This window comes from Rattus norvegicus, chromosome 17, assembly GCF_036323735.1.
Source record: "Rattus norvegicus strain BN/NHsdMcwi chromosome 17, GRCr8, whole genome shotgun sequence".
NCBI lineage: Eukaryota > Metazoa > Chordata > Mammalia > Rodentia > Muridae > Rattus > Rattus norvegicus.
Genome location: NC_086035.1, coordinates 21830436 through 21853464, shown reverse-complemented (window position 1 = coordinate 21853464; position 23029 = coordinate 21830436). Strand labels below are relative to the sequence as shown.

Genomic DNA, 23029 nt, shown 5'->3' with positions numbered 1-23029 from the left:
TGCCTCCTCCTTTAGTTCACTGTCATCCAAGTGGTCAATTTGCCTCTCTCGGGAGGTACAGAGCCCTCTTAATCAGCCCAAAGATAAAGCCAGCAGAGAGTCTCAGCACACATCAGGAGATGGGCTGGTCAAGGAGCCTCTAGTACTACGTGGAGTGCGGGTGCTAAGGCCACCTTCCTGGTGCCCCCTTTCTGCATGTAGCATGCACATGTACACTTTGCTTCCGTTGGGGGAAGTTGGTTCCCACACTTAACTGTGGGACCAGGCGAGCTACTGTTAGCAAATGATTAGAACAATGTTCCATGAGGAGGGGAGCACTGTGGTGTCAGGGGTTCTTTGCAGGGTTGTCTTGCTATGTAGACATTATTTCTTCCAGGGGAGAAGGAAGGCGAGAAGAGGGAAGGAATCCTTTACAAACGCCCTCCTTGTGGCAGTCATGGGAAGCAGTGGGACAGACAATCCTAGAGCTATATTTTGTTTGTCCTTTAGAATTTTAAGCAAGAATTTTTTTTTAACTCGACACCCCTTGAACCATCCAACTTCCCTTGTAGCACTGGAATCTGGCAGTTAGACTGTTTCAGTGAAATCTACCACCCATCAGACTCAGAGTTTTACTGCTGTTACTCAGATTAACTGCCCAGACAGAAGCAGTGGGCTGACCACCCCATGGCAACTCAACCAAAGAAGAGATAAGTTGAAACAAGAGAGTGTGAGCCAAGGTGTTATTAGGTTGCTACCGTGCTTGCCTAGGCTGCACGATGCCCTGGGTTCAATCCCTGGCACCATGTACTTAGTTCTAAGGCAGGGTGGTACACGGCTTGGAATCCCAGCACTCACGAGGTAGAAACAGGAGAACTGGAAGTTCAAGATCATCCTCTGTCTGTTACAGAGTGAGTTTAGAACCATCCTAGAATAGATGAGGCCCTAGAAAGAGGAGTGCAGAGGGAGAGGAAGTGGGGGGGGGGATAAAGATGACAAGAAGTCTGCCAAACAGGAAGTAAAGGACCTGAAAAATTGAAAGGCATAGCCTTTGTACGTCCTCTGCCTTGTGAGAATGTATAGGGCCAGGCAGGGCAAGAGTCTACCCTTAGGACTAGAGTCCTCACTGAGACCCTGGCTCTTGGTCCTGTCCATTCCAAAGATTAGAGGAGCAGCCACCAAAATGTGCTGGTGTCAACTTTGCCAACTGCCACTGGTATCCCAGACCAGAGAGCAAGACTTGGTGGACAACACCAATGCTCTTTACTGGTTTGTGGCCTGCCTCTCTCTTCTCTCAGCAAAAGAAGAGTTTGAGGACCCAAGGAAAAGTTCTTGTTCCGTTCAGGGAATTTGAAATCCTTCTTCTCTTTGTCCTGTTGGTTGTGCCTCGGTCTCCTGAGTCACATGGTAGAACATCTGTATTCTTTGGATGATGCAGGCTCAGTTTGGATGGTGAAAATGCCCTTGCCTCCTCCCCCTTTTGCTCCCTCTTCCCTTCTCTCTTCCTCCCTTTCCTGCCCCTCCACACCCTACCTGCTTTCTTGGCTTTCCATGTTCTTGCTTTAGCTCTCTCTCCGTGTGCCCATGATGGCCTGCAGCAGGTGGCATTCTGCTGTCTCGTTGGCTTGCCAGTGTCCCTGTCCTGTGTCCCTGGCTGGCCTGCACTGCGTTCATGTAATGTCTCCTGTGTATCATGTGGTTGTCCCCTCAGTGTCTGAAGAGAGTCCCTCTGCCAGTGAGTCTGGAGTCCTCCTGTCCCAAGATCCTTCAGCCAAACCAGTTCTGTTCCTGCCCCCCAAAAAATCTTCTGCTTTCTCTGGAGACCATGAGGAGACCCCAGTGAAGCAGTTGTCCCTTCACAAGCAGCCCCCGGCCCTGCCTCCCAAACCCACTGCCCGGATTGCCAACCACTTAACAGGTAAGTCCAATGTCTGCTGAGGCGTGGCCCCTCCCTCCCTTCACGGGACAGTGTCTATTCTCTTGCTTCATTCTGTTTTTTTCTTTTTCTTTCATCTGAGGCCTGAATAGGCATTTCTGAGAAGCTAGCCCCACGGGGTGTTTGGGGATTTGTATGTGTGTGTTGGTACATGAAGTCATGACCAAGATTTATGTCTCTGTGTCAAGAAGCATTTGATGTGCAATTGCCAGCCATATGCCAAGAGCCTTCGGTGTTATCTGTCGTCTGTGTATCTGTAAATATGTACATTATATTTATGTGACCAATTCAAGATTATCGCCCATCTGGGCAAATTAGAATCAATGTCAAAATGTTTACACAGACGGGAAAAAAAAGTGCTTTGCTCCTTTTGTGACGAGTCTGCAAAGGCTTTAAATGTTTGTAAGTTATTGATCAAAAGTCTGGAATATTTCTGCAATTAAAACGCGTTTCATTCATTTACTGTCGGTTCTCTTTAAAAAGAAAGAAGTGCATGCCTGTCAGTCCAGCACTTGGGAGGAGGAGGCAAGAGAATCAGGAGCCCAAGATCATCCTTGGCTACGTAGCACGTCAGAGGGCCAGCCTGAGCTACATGAGAAAGCAGCCACAATAAAATAGCCAAGAAGGGGCGTGGGACACCGTTAGAGGAACCACAGGCTTGGCAGAGTTGCTCTAAAATGTTTTTTGTACTTTTGCTCTGTGTGATTAATGAACGTGCTCAGGTGTGGAGTTGGGTGTGTAATGAAATTTCATTTCACCATATGCGACATAATCAGACCCCTACCAATTTCTTCTGTACAACATATTTTGTTTGTTTGTTTTTTTATCATTTTATTCATTTACATTTCAAATGATATCCCCTTCCCAGTTACCACTCCACAACCCCTCATCCCATCCCTCCTCTCCCTCCTCCCCTTTGTCTCTATAGGGTGCTCCTCCACCCCCTCACCCACTCCTGCCTCACTACTCTAGTATTCCCCTATGCTGAGGCATCAAGCCTCCACAGGACCAAAGACCTCCCCCACCCAATGACATCAGATAAGGCCATCCCCTACTACCTATGTATCTGGGGTCATGGCTCCCCACCCCCATGTATACTCTTTGGTTGGTGGTTTAGACCCTGGTGGCTCTGGATGGTCAAGTTAGTTGATAATGTTCTTCCTATGGGGTTGCAACCCCCTTCAGCTCCTTCAGTCCTTCCCCTAGCTCTTCCATTGGGGTCCCCAGGCTCAGTCCAACAGTTGGCTGTGAGAATCTGCATCTGTATTAGTCAGGTGCTAGTAAACCCTCTCAGGGAACAGCCATACCAGGCTCCTGTCAGCAAGCACGCTTCTGGCACCAACAATAGTGTTGTGGATTGGTGTCTGCAGATGGGATGCATCCCTAGGTACGTTGGTCTCCGGATGGCCTTTCCTTCAATCTCTGTTCCATTTTTGTTTTGTCCCTGTCTTTCCTTTGGACAGGAATGTGTTTTTACAAATAGTATCTAAGTGACCCCTTTGACCATTACACGTAATGGAGGAGGACGGTGGAAAACACGCTCACTTATAGTAGAGTAAGGAAGAGAACATGGCTTCTCCAGGGCAGGTAGGACAGTGGAAGCATGACCGGAACCTGGGCCTCCCACCCGTTAGCTATCAATGTTAGAGTTAGCGTACAGTCCAGCTTCAACAAGGACTCATGCCAACCTGTTATACCAAGTGTCCCCATCCACCTCAGTCAGGTGCCTGTGGTACAAAAGTGCTGTTGCCTCTCTAAGAACCACTGAACTGAACACATCGGTCTAGTATCCCAACATTTTAATTCACAGAAAATCAAAGGGAAAATAGGCCACACTCCAAGATATCAACCCACTGTCAATCAAAAATCTAACATCACCCTACACTCTGTCTTCTCAACTGTATTTTTATATACATAACAATGTGGGAGCTGAATCTCGTGAGTGACTGCTCCACATGGCGCAGACCAAGAGCCTCTTCTACACTCTCTATTGTAAAACTTACAACAGCAAGCATCTGCAGTGGCCTGCCTATGCCTTTTTAAGGTTTTCCCAGGGCATTTCTAGGATTAAAACTACAAAGTCCAAGTTATATATACCCTTTAAACCTTGGACAACAAACATCCCTTAAGAAAAATTCAATAGTGTGCAGAAAAACAAACCTTATATAAACATATTGTGCGTATTTCCTCAACCTGCCTTCAGTAATACAGAGCACTGTGTTGTTATCGAAGGGGACACAATTCCGTACCAGTTTAATGAACACATATTCCGTCAGTCCTCTGTATCTACTGGTTCTATAACTATGGCTCAGCCAACCACAGATCAAAAAATATTTATTGAAAACTTTATACTGAATATGTCCAATCCTTTTCCTTGTCACCTCCTTAAACAGCATGATGTTATAGTTATTTACCCAGTATCGGCATTGAATTAGGCAGTATGTCGTTTAGAGATAACTTCAAGTATAGGGAAGGGTATGTGTAGGATCTATGCAAATACTGTTATTTTGTATAAGGGACTGGAGCATGTGTGGATTTGGGTGTCCACAGGAGGGCAAAAACAGGTCTCTACAGGACCCAGGGATGAGTGTGTTAGAGTGCTCTAGCAAATGCCATCCAGAGTAGAATCATGGTTCAGTGTAGCCTCACAGAGGACCCCAAGAAGACAGTAGCCTAGTTGACATTCACAGAGTGAAGGACATTTGTGGAGAATTGGGGAATAGATTCTCAGGGAAAAGACTCTGGAACGGCTCAAAGGTAATGATGTATTAGGTCACTTCAGTGGCTCCACTGGGATAGAGATTCCATTAGGGTTTAATTACAGACACTGAGAGATGGGGTTCACTCAGGAAAGATGTGTATTTTTCCCCTCAGAAGTAGCAAAATTGGGGCTGGGGAGTGATGGAGTGGGCCTTTAAATTATCTTCCTAGAGGACAGTCATGTTGCCACATACCTTTGATACCAGTATGTAGGAGGCAGAGCCAAGCAGATTGTGCTGGGTTTTAGTCTAACCTAGTCTATAAAGGAAGTTTCAGGTCAGCCAGGGCTATATATGGAGGCCCAATATTAAAACAAAACAAAACAAAATAAAAATAACCTTCCTGGGTCACTGTGTAGAATGGGCAGAAATAGGAAACAGTTGAAGATCTGTCACAGGTGCCAACAAAGCTAGCTGTGCACTGTGCACCTCAAAATTACTAGTGGCATTGAGCAGAAGGACCTGAAAGGCTTCTCTTACCAATGCAGTGAGAGCTGATGGAAATCTATTATCAGTGGAAGAAAGAGGAGGCCAGCAGATAGGAAAGAGTAGCTATGGAGTACTTATTTCATAACATCCTCCGATGTATCTAGCTATCTATGAGAGAACATGGCAACCTCGCTGTGAGCCCAGGAGCTTGAGTGGGGCAGCGATTCCCAGAACCCTGTACATGAGGCACTGATGATCTCTCTGAGCATGGTTGTCTCGTAAGTGTGGTAAAGTTAAGATCGAGGGAGATGGTGGTGTCTAGGGACTGTCAAGTTAGTGCTATCCTTTTAGGTCTGAGCTCCATTAGACTTGCTTAATTTTCATAAATGAGCAATCAGTCATAATGAATCTGCATCACCACGAAGAGCTCTGCTAACCCCGTTCTGTCACTAATTACACCAGAGACATCTGGGCCGTGTCTGAAGGAATCCATCAACTAAGAATTCCAGAACTCTCAATTAAGATTCCTGAGTGGCTAGCATGTTCTCATTGTTGCTGTTTTGTCCGTGTGTTGGAAAGAAAATATCCGGACTATTGGAAGACCACAGGCTCGATTCAAAGAAGTGGGTAGTGATCTGACAAGATTTGGGGGAAATAGGAACCTAAACGGGAGTGTCACTCAGCTTCCCAATCAAAGAGCTGCTTGCAGAACTAACTCTGCTTTAGGATTCGCTTCCACTTCATCAGGAAAACCCGCAGTGGACTCGGGAAATGTGTGTCTTACAATTCTTCAGTTGAGTGGAGAAAAGCCCTCATTCTTCATGTCCCCCCTCTTCCGTCATCAGCCTGCCTGGCAGCACATGGGCCAGAGTTGGGAGCTGTAGGACATTGGAGTCTTACCTTTCTGAAGGCACAGTCCCCAGTAGAGCTGTCTGCATTGTGGATGCATTCCAATGTGAATGAGCCAGGAAAAACGGATTCTTACTGGAATGAATGATGGTTGACCCCAGAGGGAAAATGTGATCAGAGCAAAATCCTGTCTCCTGCCTTTCTAAGTCTCCACCAATTGCTTCCCTAAGCATTCTTACCCAGGAGCTGTATGATAAACATTACATGACTATACCCAGTACTTTCTGCAGGAGGAACCTGGGGGAGTGGGTACCTCATACATGGTAGGTGACTGCAGAAGAAAGCATGGCTTCAAAGGACAATGCATGGTGGCATGACTTGATGGCCTGACCGTCACATTTGGATAGACATTGGACAGCTAGCACTGTTTGAGAACTTTATGAGGTACCATTTAGTCCTATCTCCTTCTCACAGAAGATGACCAAAAAAGATAGGAAACTGGTGATTGTAGTTAGACAGCCAGTAAATCGGTTTTGTGGGTCTCTGAACCTTGTATGTCTTCATCCATTTAAGAAACTAAATGCTTCTTCATTTGCATTAGCCTGCTCAGGCTGCCATGCCAAATCACATAGAGTAGGTGTCTTATTCAACAAAACTTAATTTATATCAGGTCTGGAGAGTTGGCTCGGTGATTAAGAGCACTCACGAGGGGACCCACGTTCAGTTCTCAGCACCTGCACAGTGGCTCACAGCCATCCGAAAGTACAATTCCAAGGAACACTTCTGACCTCTGAAGGCATCAGACATGAACATGACACACATGCATGCATGCAAGCAAAACACACATACACATAAAATTAATTTCAAAAATACTTAATAGAACTTTATTTCTCCTCATTTCAAAGGCTGAAATTCAATAATAAATAATCAAAGGTAACACAAATACAAACGACCACCATGTACTTACACAGCATTCCTAGTGTGTTAGGTAGCATAAGTAACCTGGAGGTTATGTGACGTACACGGGAGGTGTGTGTAGACTGTGGGTCCACATGAGCCGTTCGGTGAAAGGAATCTGACCACCTGCTTGCTGGTGTGGGTACGGTAAGCACTAATAACCCTCAGATGCCGAGAAGTGACTGTCAGCAAAGCTCGGCGATGGCAAATTTCAATGTGCCGTGGTGTCTGCGGCTACAGTTGTGCCTAACAAACAACATCTGCGCCCTGCAGAACTTTCTAGTGCCAGCACTTAAGCGGGTCTAATGAGAATAGATGCAGTGATCGTTAAGCTGAAGCCAGTTTTCCTATTTATAGCGCTCGTGCTCTCTCTCTCTCTCTCTCTCTCTTTCTCTCTCTCTCTTTCTCTCTCTCATTCTGTAGACACCTCTGTTGTTCTGTAGTCATTAATTTCATCTTGTCGTTGTGTTGCTCTCAGATTTATATTCCTGCTTGCTCCCGTTCTCTCTCTCTCTCTGGCATTCTACCCCTCCCCTCCTTCCCCCACTTCAGCTCGACACAGTTGTGTGTTTCCACCTTGGCCCTTACCTTCTAAAGATTAGGGTGCCACGAACTTGGGCTTTATCCATGCCACTGAATAGAAAGCAAATTGCTCATGACACGGAGGCCACATATGGAGGTGGGCAGTTTACACTTGTTGGTCACTGATACTGGAAGATATGCTATGTCCTTTTAGATCAAATTCAGGCACAAGTGGGAAGTGTGAGTATATTATCCTCTCAGACCTGGAGACAGAGGCTTGGCTCCCCATTCCTGGCTAAGAGAGGAGCCTAAGGGTGATTATGTGGTAGACACAGGAGCAAGGCCAACACCCAATGGTGGTTCTGCAGAAAGGGGAGCAGGGTAAAGTTAACTGTCTGGATTGGCTGGAGTGAAAAGTCCCAGCAGGTATCCACCAAATAGAGTTCCTCTAGTTGGGTGGTATCTGCCAGGGATGGATGTGGCAAAGAAATACCACAGTACCCAGCAGTCTACATGCCAGGGAGGTGTCTGGCCCTCAGGCTCTTCTGTATTGCATGTCCATGCCAAAGACAAACTCAAAATGAGCCCTGGCTGCCTCTAAACATGGGTTGGCAACAACCAGAAAGATTTCCACTACATCCAAACTCATAACCTCCAGAAAGTTTAAAATAAAAGTGTAAGGAATAGATATGGTTCCTGGGTTGACTTCATTATAGCAACCTGTCCGTATTATCTAATCTTGATCTTCATTTCTGAAAATGTAAGAACAATCCCCCCTTCTCTACCATACTGTGTGTGTGTGTGTGTGTGTGTGTGTGTGTGTGTGTGTGTGTGCATGTGTGTGTGTTGGGGGCACAGTTGGCTTCCCACCATGTATAGGATGTTTGACTAGACCTTCATGTAACATTTTAGAAAGATGTCAAGACTGCCAGTGTTAGGATCTGCAGGCAGTGATGACTAAGGATGATGCTCAGTATGGGGACCATATGTAAGACAACTTTGAAGAAAACAGTGGTAGCAGGTGTGTGTTAGAGGTGAACAAGAAACACAGGCCCCAGGAGAATGTGTATGAGGGGTATTATGCTCAAGAAATAGCAAGTAGTCCTTTGGGGCAGGAATGCAGGATTCTAGTGCCGTAGCAATGAAGGTTGGGGCTGAAAAACAGGAGCCTTGAGTGCCAGACGGCTTTGTCTTTGTAAGAGGACAGGAGCATCCTCGGTGGGTTCTTGGCAGCAATCACTTGATTCCAGCTGAGCATGTCCCCTGGAAGCTCACATAGATAAGATGGACCCTGGTGCCATTAGTTGGCTGTACACTGGGTGTGTATTTAGCACTAAACAAAAGCTAGTAACTGTGTTAGCCTGCTACCCCTGTGTCTTAGTTAAGGTTTGACTGCTGTGAACAGATGCCATGACCAAGGCAACTCTTACAAGGACTCTTAGGATGGCCTACAGGTTCAGAGGTTCAATCCATTATCATCAAGGCAGGAGCATGGCGGCATCCAGGCAGACATGGTGCAGGAGGAGCTGAGGGTTCTACATCTTGTTCCAAAAGCAAACAGGAGAAGACTGGCTTCCAGGGAGCTAGGATGAGGGTCTTAAAGCCGCCACCCACAATGACACACTTCCTCCAACAAGGCCACACTTACTCCAACAAGAAGACCACACCTGGTAATAATCCCACTCCCTGGGCCAACCATATTCAAATCATCATCACACCTTGCCTCTCTCCCTTCGTCGTTTTCAAACTTTCTCTTTACTTATACTGTTGTGCTTGAGGTATGTGGAAAAGGCAATCAAGCAGCTCTGCCCTGGGTCAGAAACCAGGCATCAACACCAAGTACATGGTGGTAAGTAACTAGGGCTGCTGACATCTTTGGGTCAAGACTGACAAGAAAGAATGATTTCTAGTGCTATGGTTCTTCTCCAACAAGACTGACACACGGGCCAACACAAGCCACATTTGAACTCAGTCTTTAGCACTATGCACAGATTCATACCACTTCTCGAAGCCAGCAAATTCAAGGAGGTAACTGAGACATTTTAAGCTTAAAATTAATCCCACCTAAGTTTTATGGCCATGCTACTGATATAGCCTGTACTCAAAATTCCCATGAAAAACATCTTTTCATGCTTATGGCCCCATTTTTTCCCTCACATAATCCACCATGTAGCTGCGCCAACCCTTCTGAATTAGTGAACACATAGGGAGAAACCACCTGCGTCTTATTCTCACTACAAACTGCGGTGGGAGGAAAAGAAGCATCATTTTAAAAAGAGAAAGTTTTCCTCTTAGATTCTCGCAACCTCTTATTCCGTAGTCCATAATTCGAATCTGTTGTTCTGGTGACAGTGCAATGTAAGTAGATTTTTGTTTTTGGCGAAGGAGAACTGGGAAAGGTGGTCTCATCTTCTTTCTTCAAGAGTTTTAAGTGGTACCTGCTCCTCAAAGCCTTCACTCGCTCAAACTAGAACACATCCCAGGATCGCACGACTCTCCTTAAAACTTCGGCTGTCTTCCATAGCAATTCATAGATGCTTCCCCAGTTTGCTGTTGCAGTGTTTGCTCACATGTCAAATCACCACAGCAGCCAGTAAGCATAACCTTGAATTCCCCTGTGCCGCAAGTTAAACTACCTTGGTAAGACAACAGGTTCCACCCAAGGCGCCCATGAACCAAGCAGAGCTGAGTTCTGAAAGGTTGGTGGGGAGCCCACAACAACTTGCACAGAAAAACAGATCTGATCGAGGAATACCCTGACCATTTTAGTAGGCAAAGTCCCCCAAACCTGCAGCTCTGTGCTCCTCAGCTCTCTTGGACATTTTTGTAAACTATCCAAGAGGTAGGTTTCATGAGGGTGAGAATTCAATTTGCTGTGGGTCCTGCCCTGTCCAACGGATGCTCACAAGGAGACCCCGTTGTTAAGGCTTTTCAGGAGTCAGTATACTAAATCTGAGAGTCAAGACTTATTCTTTTTTTAAACATAGAATCCCTTTTCACACTCTAGTTTGAACTCATTTATACCTTCACCATGCCTGTCCTCCCTGATAGCAGATCTCTGTATTTCCTATGCAGTACTTTTCTTCTATCTGTTCTAAACTTAAAGCTTTGATCCCGTGGCTGCATCCTCTGGTTCTAGTGTTCTATGCAGAGACGGGAATGGTTTGCTCATCCCGATGACTGTGATTTTCATCCAATCCCCTCTCTGTTCTTATCTGTTTCACATATACCAGCCTTCAGTGGCCCACCATGAAGAATTCCCCTTCTCTTCCATCTATTCATCTCTGGACTTCTTCCATGATATGTGCCTGTTCTGGGGAAGGCTAGAAGGGATAACAAACTCTTCCCTGCCCATGATAGCCCTCATCCATTGTTAATAATAACAGCACATGTCTTTATGTCGGTGACTTGTCATGTCTAGCAAGAGTCACATGCCTTCTCGACGTGCGTTTGTTGGCATGGCTGCCTTTATTTCAGTAGTAATTCTTTTTTTTTTTTTATTAACTTGAGTATTTCTTATATACATTTCGAGTGTTATTCCCTTTCCCGGTTTCCGGGCAAACATCCCCCTCCCCCCTCCCCTTCCTTATGGGTGTTCCCCTCCCAACCCTCCCCCCATTGCCGCCCTCCCCCCATAGACTAGTTCACTGGGGGTTCAGTCTTAGCAGGACCCAGGGCTTCCCCTTCCACTGGTGCTCTTACTAGGATATTCATTGCTACCTATGGGGTCAGAGTCCAGGGTCAGTCCATGTATAGTCTTTAGGTAATGGCTTAGTCCCTGGAAGCTCTGGTTGCTTGGCATTGTTGTACTTTTGGGGTCTCGAGCCCCTTCAAGCTCTTCCAGTTCTTTCTCTGATTCCTTCAATAGGGGACCTATTCTCAGTTCAGTGGTTTGCTGCTGGCATTCGCCTCTATATTTGCTGTATTCTGGCTGTGTCTCTCAGGAGCGATCTACATCCGGCTCCTGTCGGTCTGCACTTCTTTGCTTCATCCATCTTGTCTAATTGGGTGGCTGTATATGTATGGGCCACATGTGCGGCAGGCTCTGAATGGGTGTTCCTTCAGTCTCTGTTTTAATCTTTGCCTCTCCCTTCCCTGCCAAGGGTATTCTTTTTCCTCATTTAAAGAAGGAGTGAAGCATTCACATTTTGATCATCCGTCTTGAGTTTCGTTTGTTCTAGGGATCTAGGGTAATTCAAGCATTTGGGCTAATAGCCACTTATCAATGAGTGCATACCATGTATGTCTTTCTGTGATTGGGTTAGCTCACTCAGGATGATATTTTCCAGTTCCAACCATTTGCCTACGAATTTCATAAACTCGTTGTTTTTGATAGCTGAGTAATATTCCATTGTGTAGATGTACCACATTTTCTGTATCCATTCCTCTGTTGAAGGGCATCTGGGTTCTTTCCATTTTCTGGCTATTATAAATAAGGCTGCGATGAACATAGTGGAGCACGTGTCTCTTTTATATGTTGAGGCATCTTTTGGGTATATGCCCAAGAGAGGTATAGCTGGATCCTCAGGCAGTTCAATGTCCAATTTTCTGAGGAACCTCCAGACTGATTTCCAGAATGGTTTTACCAGTCTGCAATCCCACCAACAATGGAGGAGTGTTCCTCTTTCTCCACATCCTCGCCAGCATCTGCTGTCACCTGAGTTTTTGATCTTAGCCAATCGCACTGGTGTGAGGTGAAATCTCAGGGTTGTTTTGATTTGCATTTCCCTTATGACTAAAGATGTTGAACATTTCTTTAGGTGTTTCTCAGCCATTCGGCATTCCTCAGCTGTGAATTCTTTGTTTAGCTCTGAACCCCATTTTTTAATAGGGTTATTTGTTTCCCTGCGGTCTAACTTCTTGAGTTCTTTGTATATTTTGGATATAAGGCCTCTATCTGTTGTAGGATTGGTAAAGATCTTTTCCCAATCTGTTGGTTGCCGTTTTGTCCTAACCACAGTGTCCTTTGCCTTACAGAAGCTTTGCAGTTTTATGAGATCCCATTTGTCGATTCTTGATCTTAGAGCATAAGCCATTGGTGTTTTGTTCAGGAAATTTTTTCCAGTGCCCATGTGTTCCAGATGCTTCCCTAGTTTTTCTTCTATTAGTTTGAGTGTGTCTGGTTTGATGTGGAGGTCCTTGATCCACTTGGACTTAAGCTTTGTACAGGGTGATAAGCATGGATCGATCTGCATTCTTCTACATGTTGCCCTCCAGTTGAACCAGCACCATTTGCTGAAAATGCTATCTTTTTTCCATTGGATGGTTTTGGCTCCTTTGTCAAAAATCAAGTGACCATAGGTGTGTGGGTTCATTTCTGGGTCTTCAATTCTATTCCATTGGTCTATCTGTCTGTCTCTGTACCAATACCATGCAGTTTTTATCACTATTGCTCTGTAATACTGCTTGAGTTCAGGGATAGTGATTCCCCCTGAAGTCCTTTTATTGTTGAGGATAGCTTTAGCTATCCTGGGTTTTTTGTTATTCCAGATGAATTTGCAAATTGTTCTGTCTAACTCTTTGAAGAATTGGATTGGTATTTTGATGGGGATTGCATTGAATCTGTAGATTGCTTTTGGTAAAATGGCCATTTTTACTATATTAATCCTGCCAATCCATGAGCATGGGAGATCTTTCCATCTTCTGAGGTCTTCTTCAATTTCTTTCCTCAGTGTCTTGAAGTTCTTATTGTACAGATCTTTTACTTGCTTGGTTAAAGTCACACCGAGGTACTTTATATTATTTGGGTCTATTATGAAGGGTGTCGTTTCCCTAATTTCTTTCTCGGCTTGTTTCTCTTTTGTATAGAGGAAGGCAACTGATTTATTTGAGTTAATTTTATACCCAGCCACTTTGCTGAAGTTGTTTATCAGCTTTAGTAGTTCTCTGGTGGAACTTTTGGGATCACTTAAATATACTATCATGTCATCTGCAAATAGTGATATTTTGACCTCTTCTTTTCCGATCTGTATCCCTTTGATCTCCTTTTGTTGTCTGATTGCTCTGGCTAGAACTTCAAGAACTATATTGAATAAGTAGGGAGAGAGTGGGCAGCCTTGTCTAGTCCCTGATTTTAGTGGGATTGCTTCAAGTTTCTCTTCATTTAGTTTAATGTTAGCAACTGGTTTGCTGTATATGGCTTTTACTATGTTTAGGTATGGGCCTTGAATTCCTATTCTTTCCAGGACTTTTATCATGAAGGAGTGTTGAATTTTGTCAAATGCTTTCTCAGCATCTAATGAAATGATCATGTGGTTCTGTTCTTTCAGTTTGTTTATATAATGGATCACGTTGATGGTTTTCCGTATATTAAACCATCCCTGCATGCCTGGGATGAAGCCTACTTGATCATGGTGGATGATTGTTTTGATGTGCTCTTGAATTCGGTTTGCCAGAATTTTATTGAGTATTTTTGCGTCGATATTCATAAGGGAAATTGGTCTGAAGTTCTCTTTCTTTGTTGTGTCTTTGTGTGGTTTAGGTATAAGAGTAATTGTGGCTTCGTAGAAGGAATTCGGTAGGGCTCCATCTGTTTCAATTTTGTGGAATAGTTTGGATAATATTGGTATGAGGTCTTCTATGAAGGTTTGATAGAATTCTGCACTAAACCCGTCTGGACCTGGGCTCTTTTTGGTTGGGAGACCTTTAATGACTGCTTCTATTTCCTTAGGAGTTATGGGGTTGTTTAACTGGTTTATCTGTTCCTGATTTAACTTCGATACCTGGTATCTGTCTAGGAAATTGTCCATTTCCTGAAGATTTTCAAATTTTGTTGAATATAGGTTTTTATAGTAAGATCTGATGATTTTTTGAATTTCCTCCGAATCTGTAGTTATGTCTCCCTTTTCATTTCTGATTTTGTTAATTTGGACACACTCTCTGGGTCCTCTCGTTAGTCTGGCTAAGGGTTTATCTATCTTGTTGATTTTCTCAAAGAACCAACTTTTGGTTCTGTTGATTCTTTCTATGGTCCTTTTTGTTTCTACTTGGTTGATTTCAGCTCTGAGTTTGATTATTTCCTGCCTTCTACTCCTCCTGGGTGTATTTGCTTCTTTTTGTTCTAGAGCTTTTAGGTGTGCTGTCAAGCTGCTGACATATGCTCTTTCCTGTTTCTTTCTGCAGGCACTCAGCGCTATGAGTTTTCCTCTTAGCACAGCTTTCATTGTGTCCCATAAGTTTGAGTATGTTGTATCTTCATTTTCATTAAATTCTAAAAAGTTTTTAATTTCTTTCTTTATTTCTTCCTTGACCAGGTTATCATTGAGTAGAGCATTGTTCAATTTCCACGTATATGTGGGCATTCTTCCCTTATTGTTATTGAAGACCAGTTTTAGGCCGTGGTGGTCCGATAGCACGCATGGGATTATTTCTATCTTTCTGTACCTGTTGAGGCCCGTTTTTTGACCAATTATATGGTCAATTTTGGAGAAAGTACCATGAGGAGCTGAGAAGAAGGTATATCCTTTTGCTTTAGGATAGAATGTTCTATAAATATCCGTTAAGTCCATTTGGCTCATGACTTCTCTTAGTCTGTCTACATCACTGTTTAATTTCTGTTTCCATGATCTGTCCATTGATGAGAGTGGGGTGTTGAAATCTCCCACTATTATTGTGTGAGGTGCAATGTGTGTTTTGAGCTTTAGTAAGGTTTCTTTTACGTATGTAGGTGCCCTTGTATTTGGGGCATAGATATTTAGGATTGAGAGTTCATCTTGGTGGATTTTTCCTTTGATGAATATGAAGTGTCCTTCCTTATCTTTTTTGATGACTTTTAGTTGGAAATTGATTTTATTTGATATTAGAATGGCTACTCCAGCTTGCTTCTTCTGACCATTTGCTTGGAAAGTTGTTTTCCAGCCTTTCACTCTGAGGTAGTGTCTGTCTTTGTCTCTGAGGTGTGTTTCCTGTAGGCAGCAGAATGCAGGGTCCTCGTTGCGTATCCAGTTTGTTAATCTATGTCTTTTTATTGGGGAGTTGAGGCCATTGATACTGAGAGATATTAAGGAATAGTGATTATTGCTTCCCGTTATATTCATATTTGGATGTGAGGTTATGTTTGTGTGCTTTCATTCTCTTTGTTTTGTTGCCAAGACGATTAGTTTCTTGCTTCTTCTAGGGTATAGCTTGCCTCCTTATGTTGGGCTTTACCATTTATTATCCTTTGTATTGCTGGATTTGTAGAAAGATATTGTGTAAATTTGGTTTTGTCATGGAATATCTTGGTTTCTCCATCAATGTTAATTGAGAGTTTTGCTGGATACAGTAACCTGGGCTGGCATTTGTGTTCTCTTAGGGTCTGTATAACATCAGTCCAGGATCTTCTGGCCTTCATAGTTTCTGGCGAGAAGTCTGGTGTGATTCTGATAGGTCTCCCTTTATATGTTACTTGACCTTTTTCCCTTACTGCTTTTAATATTCTTTCTTTATTTTGTGCGTTTGGTGTTTTGACAATTATGTGACGGGAGGTGTTTCTTTTCTGGTCCAATCTATTTGGAGTTCTGTAGGCTTCTTGTATGTCTATGGGTATCTCTTTTTTTAGGTTAGGGAAGTTTTCTTCTATGATTTTGTTGAAGATATTTACTGGTCCTTTGAGCTGGGAGTCTTCACTCTCTTCTATACCTATTATCCTTAGGTTTGATCTTCTCATTGAGTCCTGGATTTCCTGTATGTTTTGGACCAGTAGCTTTTTCCGCTTTACATTATCTTTGACAGTTGAGTCAATGATTTCTATGGAATCTTCTGCTCCTGAGATTCTCTCTTCCATCTCTTGTATTCTGTTGGTGAAGTTTGTATCTACAGCTCCTTGTCTCTTCTTTTGGTTTTCTATATCCAGGGTTGTTTCCATGTGTTCTTTCTTGATTGCTTCTATTTCCATTTTTAATTCCTTCAACTGTTTGATTGTGTTTTCCTGGAATTCTTTCAGGGATTTTTGTGATTCCTCTCTGTAGGCTTTTACTTGTTTATTAATGTTTTCCTGTGCTTCCCTAAGTGTGTTCATGTCTTTCTTGAAGTCCTCCAGCATCATGATCAAATATGATTTTGAAACTAGATCTTGCTTTTCTGGTGTGTTTGGATATTCCTTGTTTGTTTTGGTGGGAGAATTGGGCTCCGATGATGGGATGTAGTCTTGGTTTCTGTTGCTTGGGTTCCTGCGCTTGCCTCTCGCCATCAGATTATCTCTAGTGTTACTTTGTTCTGCTATTTCTGACAGTGGCTAGACTGTCCTATAAGCCTGTGTGTCAGGAGTGCTGTAGACCTGTTTTCCTCTCTTTCAGTCAGTTATGGAGACAGAGTGTTCTGCTTTCGGGCGTGTAGTTTTTCCTCTCTACAGGTCTTCAGCTGTTCCTGTGGGCCTGTGTCTTGAGTTCACCAGGCAGCTTTCTTGCAGCAGAAAATTTGGTCTTACCTGTGGTCCCGAGGCTCAGGTTTGCTCATGGGGTGCTGCCCAGGGGCTCTCTGCAGCGGCAGCAACCAGGAAGACCTGTGCCGCCCCTTCCGGGAGCTTCAGTGCACCAGGGTTCCAGATGGTCTTTGGCTTTTTCCTCTGGCGTCCGAGATGTGTGTGCAGGGAGCAGTCTCTTCTGGTTTCCCAGGCTTGTCTGCCTCTCTGAAGGTTTAGCTCTCCCTCCCACGGGATTTGGGTGCAGAGAACTGTTTATCCGGTCTGTTTCCTTCAGGGTCCGGCGGTGTCTCTGGCAGGGGTCCTGCTGCTCCTGGGCCCTCCCCCACGGGAGCCCAGAGGCCTTATACAGTTTCCTCTTGGGCCAGGGATGTGGGCAGGGGTGAGCAGTGTTGGTGGTCTCTTCCGCTCTGCAGCCTCAGGAGTGCCCACTTGACCAGGCGGTTGGGTCTCTCTCTCACCGGGTCTGGGAGCAGAGAGCTGCTGCGGGCCGGGATCCGCGGGTGTGGCCAGTAGTAATTCTTGGAGATGAGTCACCAGGCTGTCACATGTAACTCTATTACAAAGAATCTAATTGAATCCCATGTCCTGCCAGGGTGACATGCCCGAGGAGCTCAGCAGGTGAGTGGCCCTCATCCACTGCCCAATAGTTCTTTTCAATGAGACATAGTCCTCATTGTCACCCTTTCAACTGGGGAAAGTAAATTTGAGAATGAAAGTGCTTGCTCATAGAAGGGGGAAGGGGGGGTTGTTCAAACCAAATTCATCTGCTGTGTTTGGTGTCATCTAGGATGGCCTTCGATTTCAGGATTCTGGAATGCCTGATGCATGCCATAGCTACCACACCCAGGCTGACATGGGGCATTACCTCCCCTTCCTCCCCCTTACTTCCCTCTGCATTGCTGGCCCTCAGAAAGGTCAGAACATCTTCCTTTTGACCAAAGCAAGACCTCAAGCTAATGGAACTGAAGGAACTGGTGATGTTCTTGTTAACTCCCTCCTTCAGGCAAGGGGACTCTGATGCCGTGCTCGAATTTAAGTCCTAAGTATGGGTCTTATGGGTCTTCTAGACCTTGGGGCATCTAACATGCTGGAACCAGGTGACAAATGACCGAGAAATTCTTCCAACACCTTGGCGCATAAGGGACCAAGAGCCGTGATGAGCACTGTTCACATTTTAGTAGTTATGTAAGCTCCTGGAAGAGGTGCCAATTTAAAAGTTCCTTGGTAGCTGTAGAAAAAGAGGCTTTAAGGAGATGGTTTGGATGCCCTTTCTTTGAAACGCTTGGGACCAGACATGCTTCATCCTCGGGGGTTGTTTGAAGTTTTGTAGTATTTTCATATATATCAGGTAATGAGACATCTTGGTGATGGAACTCAGAGAGGATCGCAAAGTTCATTTATCCCATTACATACCTTGTGCGCATAGTCTGAAGGTAATTGTATACTGTGTTTTCAGCGATCATGCCTTTTCACTTTGATCCATCACATGAGCTCATGTGTGGAATATTTCAGGTGCATGAGCGGCTAAGGTTTTCAGAGTAGGATGCTCCTTGTGGTTTATTTAACCTCCACTGATTGAGATTCATGGCTGGCAGTCCTCCATGAAGAGAATCAATGGCAGAAATAAGCTCGCATTTTCATTTCTTTGTCTGAAATCATAAGCCAGAGCTATTCTGTGGGAAGACCAGAGCTGTAGTGTGGGAAGGCCAGCCCTCTCGGGATTGAAGGCTCTGTGACACTCCCAGTTTGGGTTGATTTTTTTCTATTCCTGGAACTGGTCATTTTCGCCTCTTCTACGCCATCAGTACAGCAAGCTTCATGAGCACGCTGCATCCCAGTCAGTCTGGCTTCAGAAATCAGGGAGCAAACGGTGCTGCATTCTCTCCCAGCAGCCTCAGATCCATCATCATAAATGCCAGAGGCAGAGTGTGTCCTCCAGCAAAAATGGATGAATGTCGCATATTAGTAGATGCAAAGGGTTTGATTCACTTGGGCCCTATGCAGATACGAGAAGCAATTTTATCCCTGAGTTTTCCCAGCTAATGAGACTTAAGTTCAAACTCCCAGTTCCTAATTCTGCTCCACTAGCTGTTTATAGCACAAGGTGCAGGGTACATCAGAGGCACACGCTGGATCATGGATGACAGCTCTTCTTAGCAGTCACCACCAAGACGTTCTCTCGCGCTTGCTGTATAGAGTAATGCCAGAACACGCTGTACCCTCGGAGGTCTACCCGACCCCCATTATCCCACCTCAGACGGGGAAGCATCAACACTGGTGGATTTTCAGAAGCATGACAAGAGTCCCTCGTAATAACACTGTGAATGATACATTTCCCAGAGCAAGGTCATACAGTATCTGAACGTCAAAGCAGGCTGAGGGTGAGGCAGGGAATGTGCAAAGTCAGGTCTCCACTGGTGAACTCTTCTGGCACCCCAAAGACTTCACTGGGGGTCCCTTACTATTGACCCTCTGCTCAGAGGTATGGAGACCTGGTGAATTTAGACAAAGCTGCTCGTGGAGATGCTCCTCTTACAGAAGGTGACTCAGTCATATGCCAGCTCAGGTCTCAGACTATACTGTGGTACTCTTGTTCCCTCAGTGCCCAACAGTAAGAATATATACATACATACATATGTATGTATGTATGTATGCATGCATGCATGTGTGTATGTATTAACCATCGCTTCTTGGCCTTTTGGCTAATTTCAGATAGATAGATAGATAGATAGATAGATAGATAGATAGATAGATGGAAGGATATAGATAGATAGATAGATAGATAGATAGATAGATAGATAGATAGATAGAGATAGATAGATGTTAACCTATTTGCTCCTGGCAATAAAACTATATGACAAACAGAGCCTTTCCACAGATGAGAAAACTGAGGCCGGGAAACATTGAATGCTTTGGGCAGAGTCCTTGGTGGCAGAACTAGAATTAGAGCTCTGCTCTTCTGCATGTTCTGCCAGTAGTGATTGACTCCACCCACAGCCTGTAGCAGAAACCTCCAGAAGCAGCCAACTGGGTGCTCTGAGAGTAGCAGCCAGCTAAGTTCTGTCCTAGAGAGAAGTCTTGGGGTAGTCTCCCTTTACCTGTACAGGGACACAATTGGGAAAGAAAGTGTCTTAGTGGGTGTATCTCAGGCCCATTTAGATATAAATTACACTTCGATTAGTGCCAGGGGCCTGCCCCAATCTTTAGAATGAATGGTACTGAGGCAGGGCACAACATTGGACAAAAGCCAAAGTCTAATGATCCTTGGCTCTGTAACTCTCTCTTACTGTTTTGTGCTAATAAGCACTGGTTTCTTTTCTCTCTAGCTTAAGAACCTCTCGCTGGTCAGGCAAGAGGCTTGGAACTAGTTAACTCTTTGTGAATCAGAGAGAAAAGAAAGGAAATGAAAGAAAACCAATTATGTAGACAATGCACACAGATACACACACACACACACACACACATACACACACACACACACGTACACACATGCATACATACACACATGCACACACACACGTACACACATATACACACACACGTAATAAAATCATAATAATCATAAATTACAATAATCAACATAATAAATGCAAATAGAGTTTTAACTCTAAAAGGGGTGTCTGTGATCTTAATTAACAACAAAAATACACAGAAAACTGGGTTTCGCCCCTGTTTTCATTCAAGCAGAGCATTGAACAAGACGATAAGGATGCTGTAAATTAAAGCTATTTGCTGGTCTCTGGACAATGAGACAGTTACAAACAGGAGTGGAGATTGAATTGGTGATTTATGAAAATCACTTAGATTTTCCTGTCTGGCATGTGGTTAGCAAGCACGGCATAGGTGAGACATTGTTCGTCTAAACCTCCAGAATCTGAGATGTTTGAAAATTCAGCATTTTCCAGTACAGATGTGAGGCTATGATCCTTCCTGATGGTTCATTCGTGTAGAAACCTTGCTTCATGGACAATTTTACTTAAAATCTCTGAAACTAGGATGAAGGGATGGCCCTTCATTTACAAGAGCACACCGCCCTTAGAGAGAACACAAGACAGAGTCCCTCCATCCATGTCAGATGTACTCAGAGCCACCTCTGCAACAGGGGGGACCCAAGGCCTCAGAGGGCACCTGCACACACACGCACCTAGCCATACACAGAGACACTCATAAGCTTAAAACTTATAAGATTAATTTTCTGTTATGTATATGAAGATATATGTGACACATAAATGAATTTTGTGTTTGTGTTTGGGCCCCATCCCCATTGCATATGTGTATTTATATTCTAAGATTTCGAACTGTCTAGAATGTGTAACATTAACGCTTCCACCATTTCAAATAAGAGAGACTTGATCTGCCCTTGATCCAAATGCCTGTCACTGTGACTGCCACTGTTACTCTTACTGCTAACTTGATGTATATTCTCTGTGTGGTGTGAGACAGGCTATAACGAGCAAAGAAAGACTGGGAGAGGCTTCTTTGTATGCTAGAGCTGGAAGAGAAAGTAGGACTTGGCCAAGAAGACACAACAGAACATCCCAAAACCACAGGGAAGAGATATACCACAGTCCAGGGTGTGGACACCAGCAGTTGGGAATGGAGGGTATGTGAGGGAGGTTTGCTAAGGGTAGATCACTGGGTTCCAAGGTGAGGAGGGGAGCCTTAAGCACTTAGTTCCTCACAGCAAATAATGTGCTGAGGGAAAGAAACCCGGAAGAAGCTGAGGAAGACCTCAGCAGCGTGCATGGAGGTCATGAGAGTGGCTTGGTCATAAGCCACCTTGGCAGACCAAGCTGAGGGTGGAGACCTGAACTTGTGTGATACCAAGTGAAGGAGGATATTGGAGTATAGGAGTGTCATGGAGGAAACTCTGCCCAGAGGCTCTCTGGGTGGCCTAGAAAGCATTCTTTCCCATGACAGGGGTCAGAGCAAACCACTAAAAGTGTGGGCCTGAAGACGTGAACCAAGCAGCAGATAGTCTATGGGAGGTCTTGGATGAGTTTTAACTGAGGAGCAGTTCTGACACGAGCTAGGTCGAGGGACAGAGACAGGCAGGTGGTGGAAAATCTCAGACTCCAAAGATCAATGGTCCAAAACCATGAAGGCAGTGCTTCCGGACAAGGGGCACTGAGTGTGACGAGTGGACACCGTGCTCCTCAGTAGCACTCCATCCTGAACATGGCTCTCCTAGACAAGTTTGAAACCTAATACACGTTGAGCCCCTCCCCTTCTCCAGGCCAGGTGAGTTTAAGGAATGCTAGGTAGGAGAACTATAAGGTCTTTCCCAGAATGCTCTCTGAGAGCTGGTCTCATCATGACTCCTCTTAATGTGAACCACGTCAAGGGAGCGTTAATGACACTATCACAGAGCAAGGGCTTGACAGACTGCTACAGGAGAGAACTAAACACACTATATAACAGAATGCATTTAAGTTTTGAGCGCCAGCAAATGAGACCAGTGATTCTCTTCAGTGTTTGGTTTTGCTGTCTTGGTGTGGAACCCAGAGCTAATGAACCACATCTCCAGCCTTTGGGAGGGCAAGGGTTACTGGGGTTTTATTGTTGCTGCTGCTTTTGTATAGGTTTTTTAACACTAGCATATAGGGTTTCATTGTATTTTCAACTATTCTTTGATTCTTTGACCTCCTCTCACTCACTCCCAGTTCTCCTGCCCCCTCCTGGTAACCTCCCTTTTGTTTCCATATCATATATCATATACTGCATTACCATCATCATCATCATCATCATCATCATCATCATCATCATCATCATGTCTCCTTATTCACCCCAAAAGGGTTTTCCCCTCTCATGATCCCCTTTCTTGTTTCATAAAACACAGGCACACACCTGTACACACTCACAAATGCACGCTCATGCCCACACCCAGTCATGTATGCACACATGCACACACACACACAGTCACTCACGCATTCATTTATATACTTACCCACCACACTTGAACACATACAGACTCACACATATATAAAAATTAAAATCTAGGCTTCACGTATGAGATAACATATACAGTAATCATCTTTCCGAGTCTCCAAGTTCTTGGGTGTTTGAGATAGGCTCTTACTCTGTAGCCCAGGATGGATTCGCCTTCAGTCTTCCTCCCTCAGCTTTCTCTAAATGCCCAGATTATAAACCCGTGCCTAGCCAGATACGTCACCTTCTGGCGGTTTGCTTTGCATG

General features: G+C 44.5%; 1 protein-coding gene across 14 annotated transcripts in view; it reads left to right on the top strand.

The window, feature by feature from the left end:
- Positions 1–23029, top strand: part of Phactr1 (phosphatase and actin regulator 1) — a 477222-nt gene that overhangs the window by 392763 nt on the left and 61430 nt on the right. For 8 of the 14 annotated variants that reach the window (XM_039095677.2, XM_063276381.1, XM_039095676.2 and 5 more), the window contains one exon: positions 1691–1897. The exons of the other annotated variants lie outside the window; for them this stretch is intronic. In XM_039095677.2, coding sequence (XP_038951605.1) covers positions 1691–1897 — 207 coding nt within the window. The remainder of the gene's footprint in view (positions 1–1690; positions 1898–23029) is intronic. 14 annotated transcript variants of the gene reach the window in all.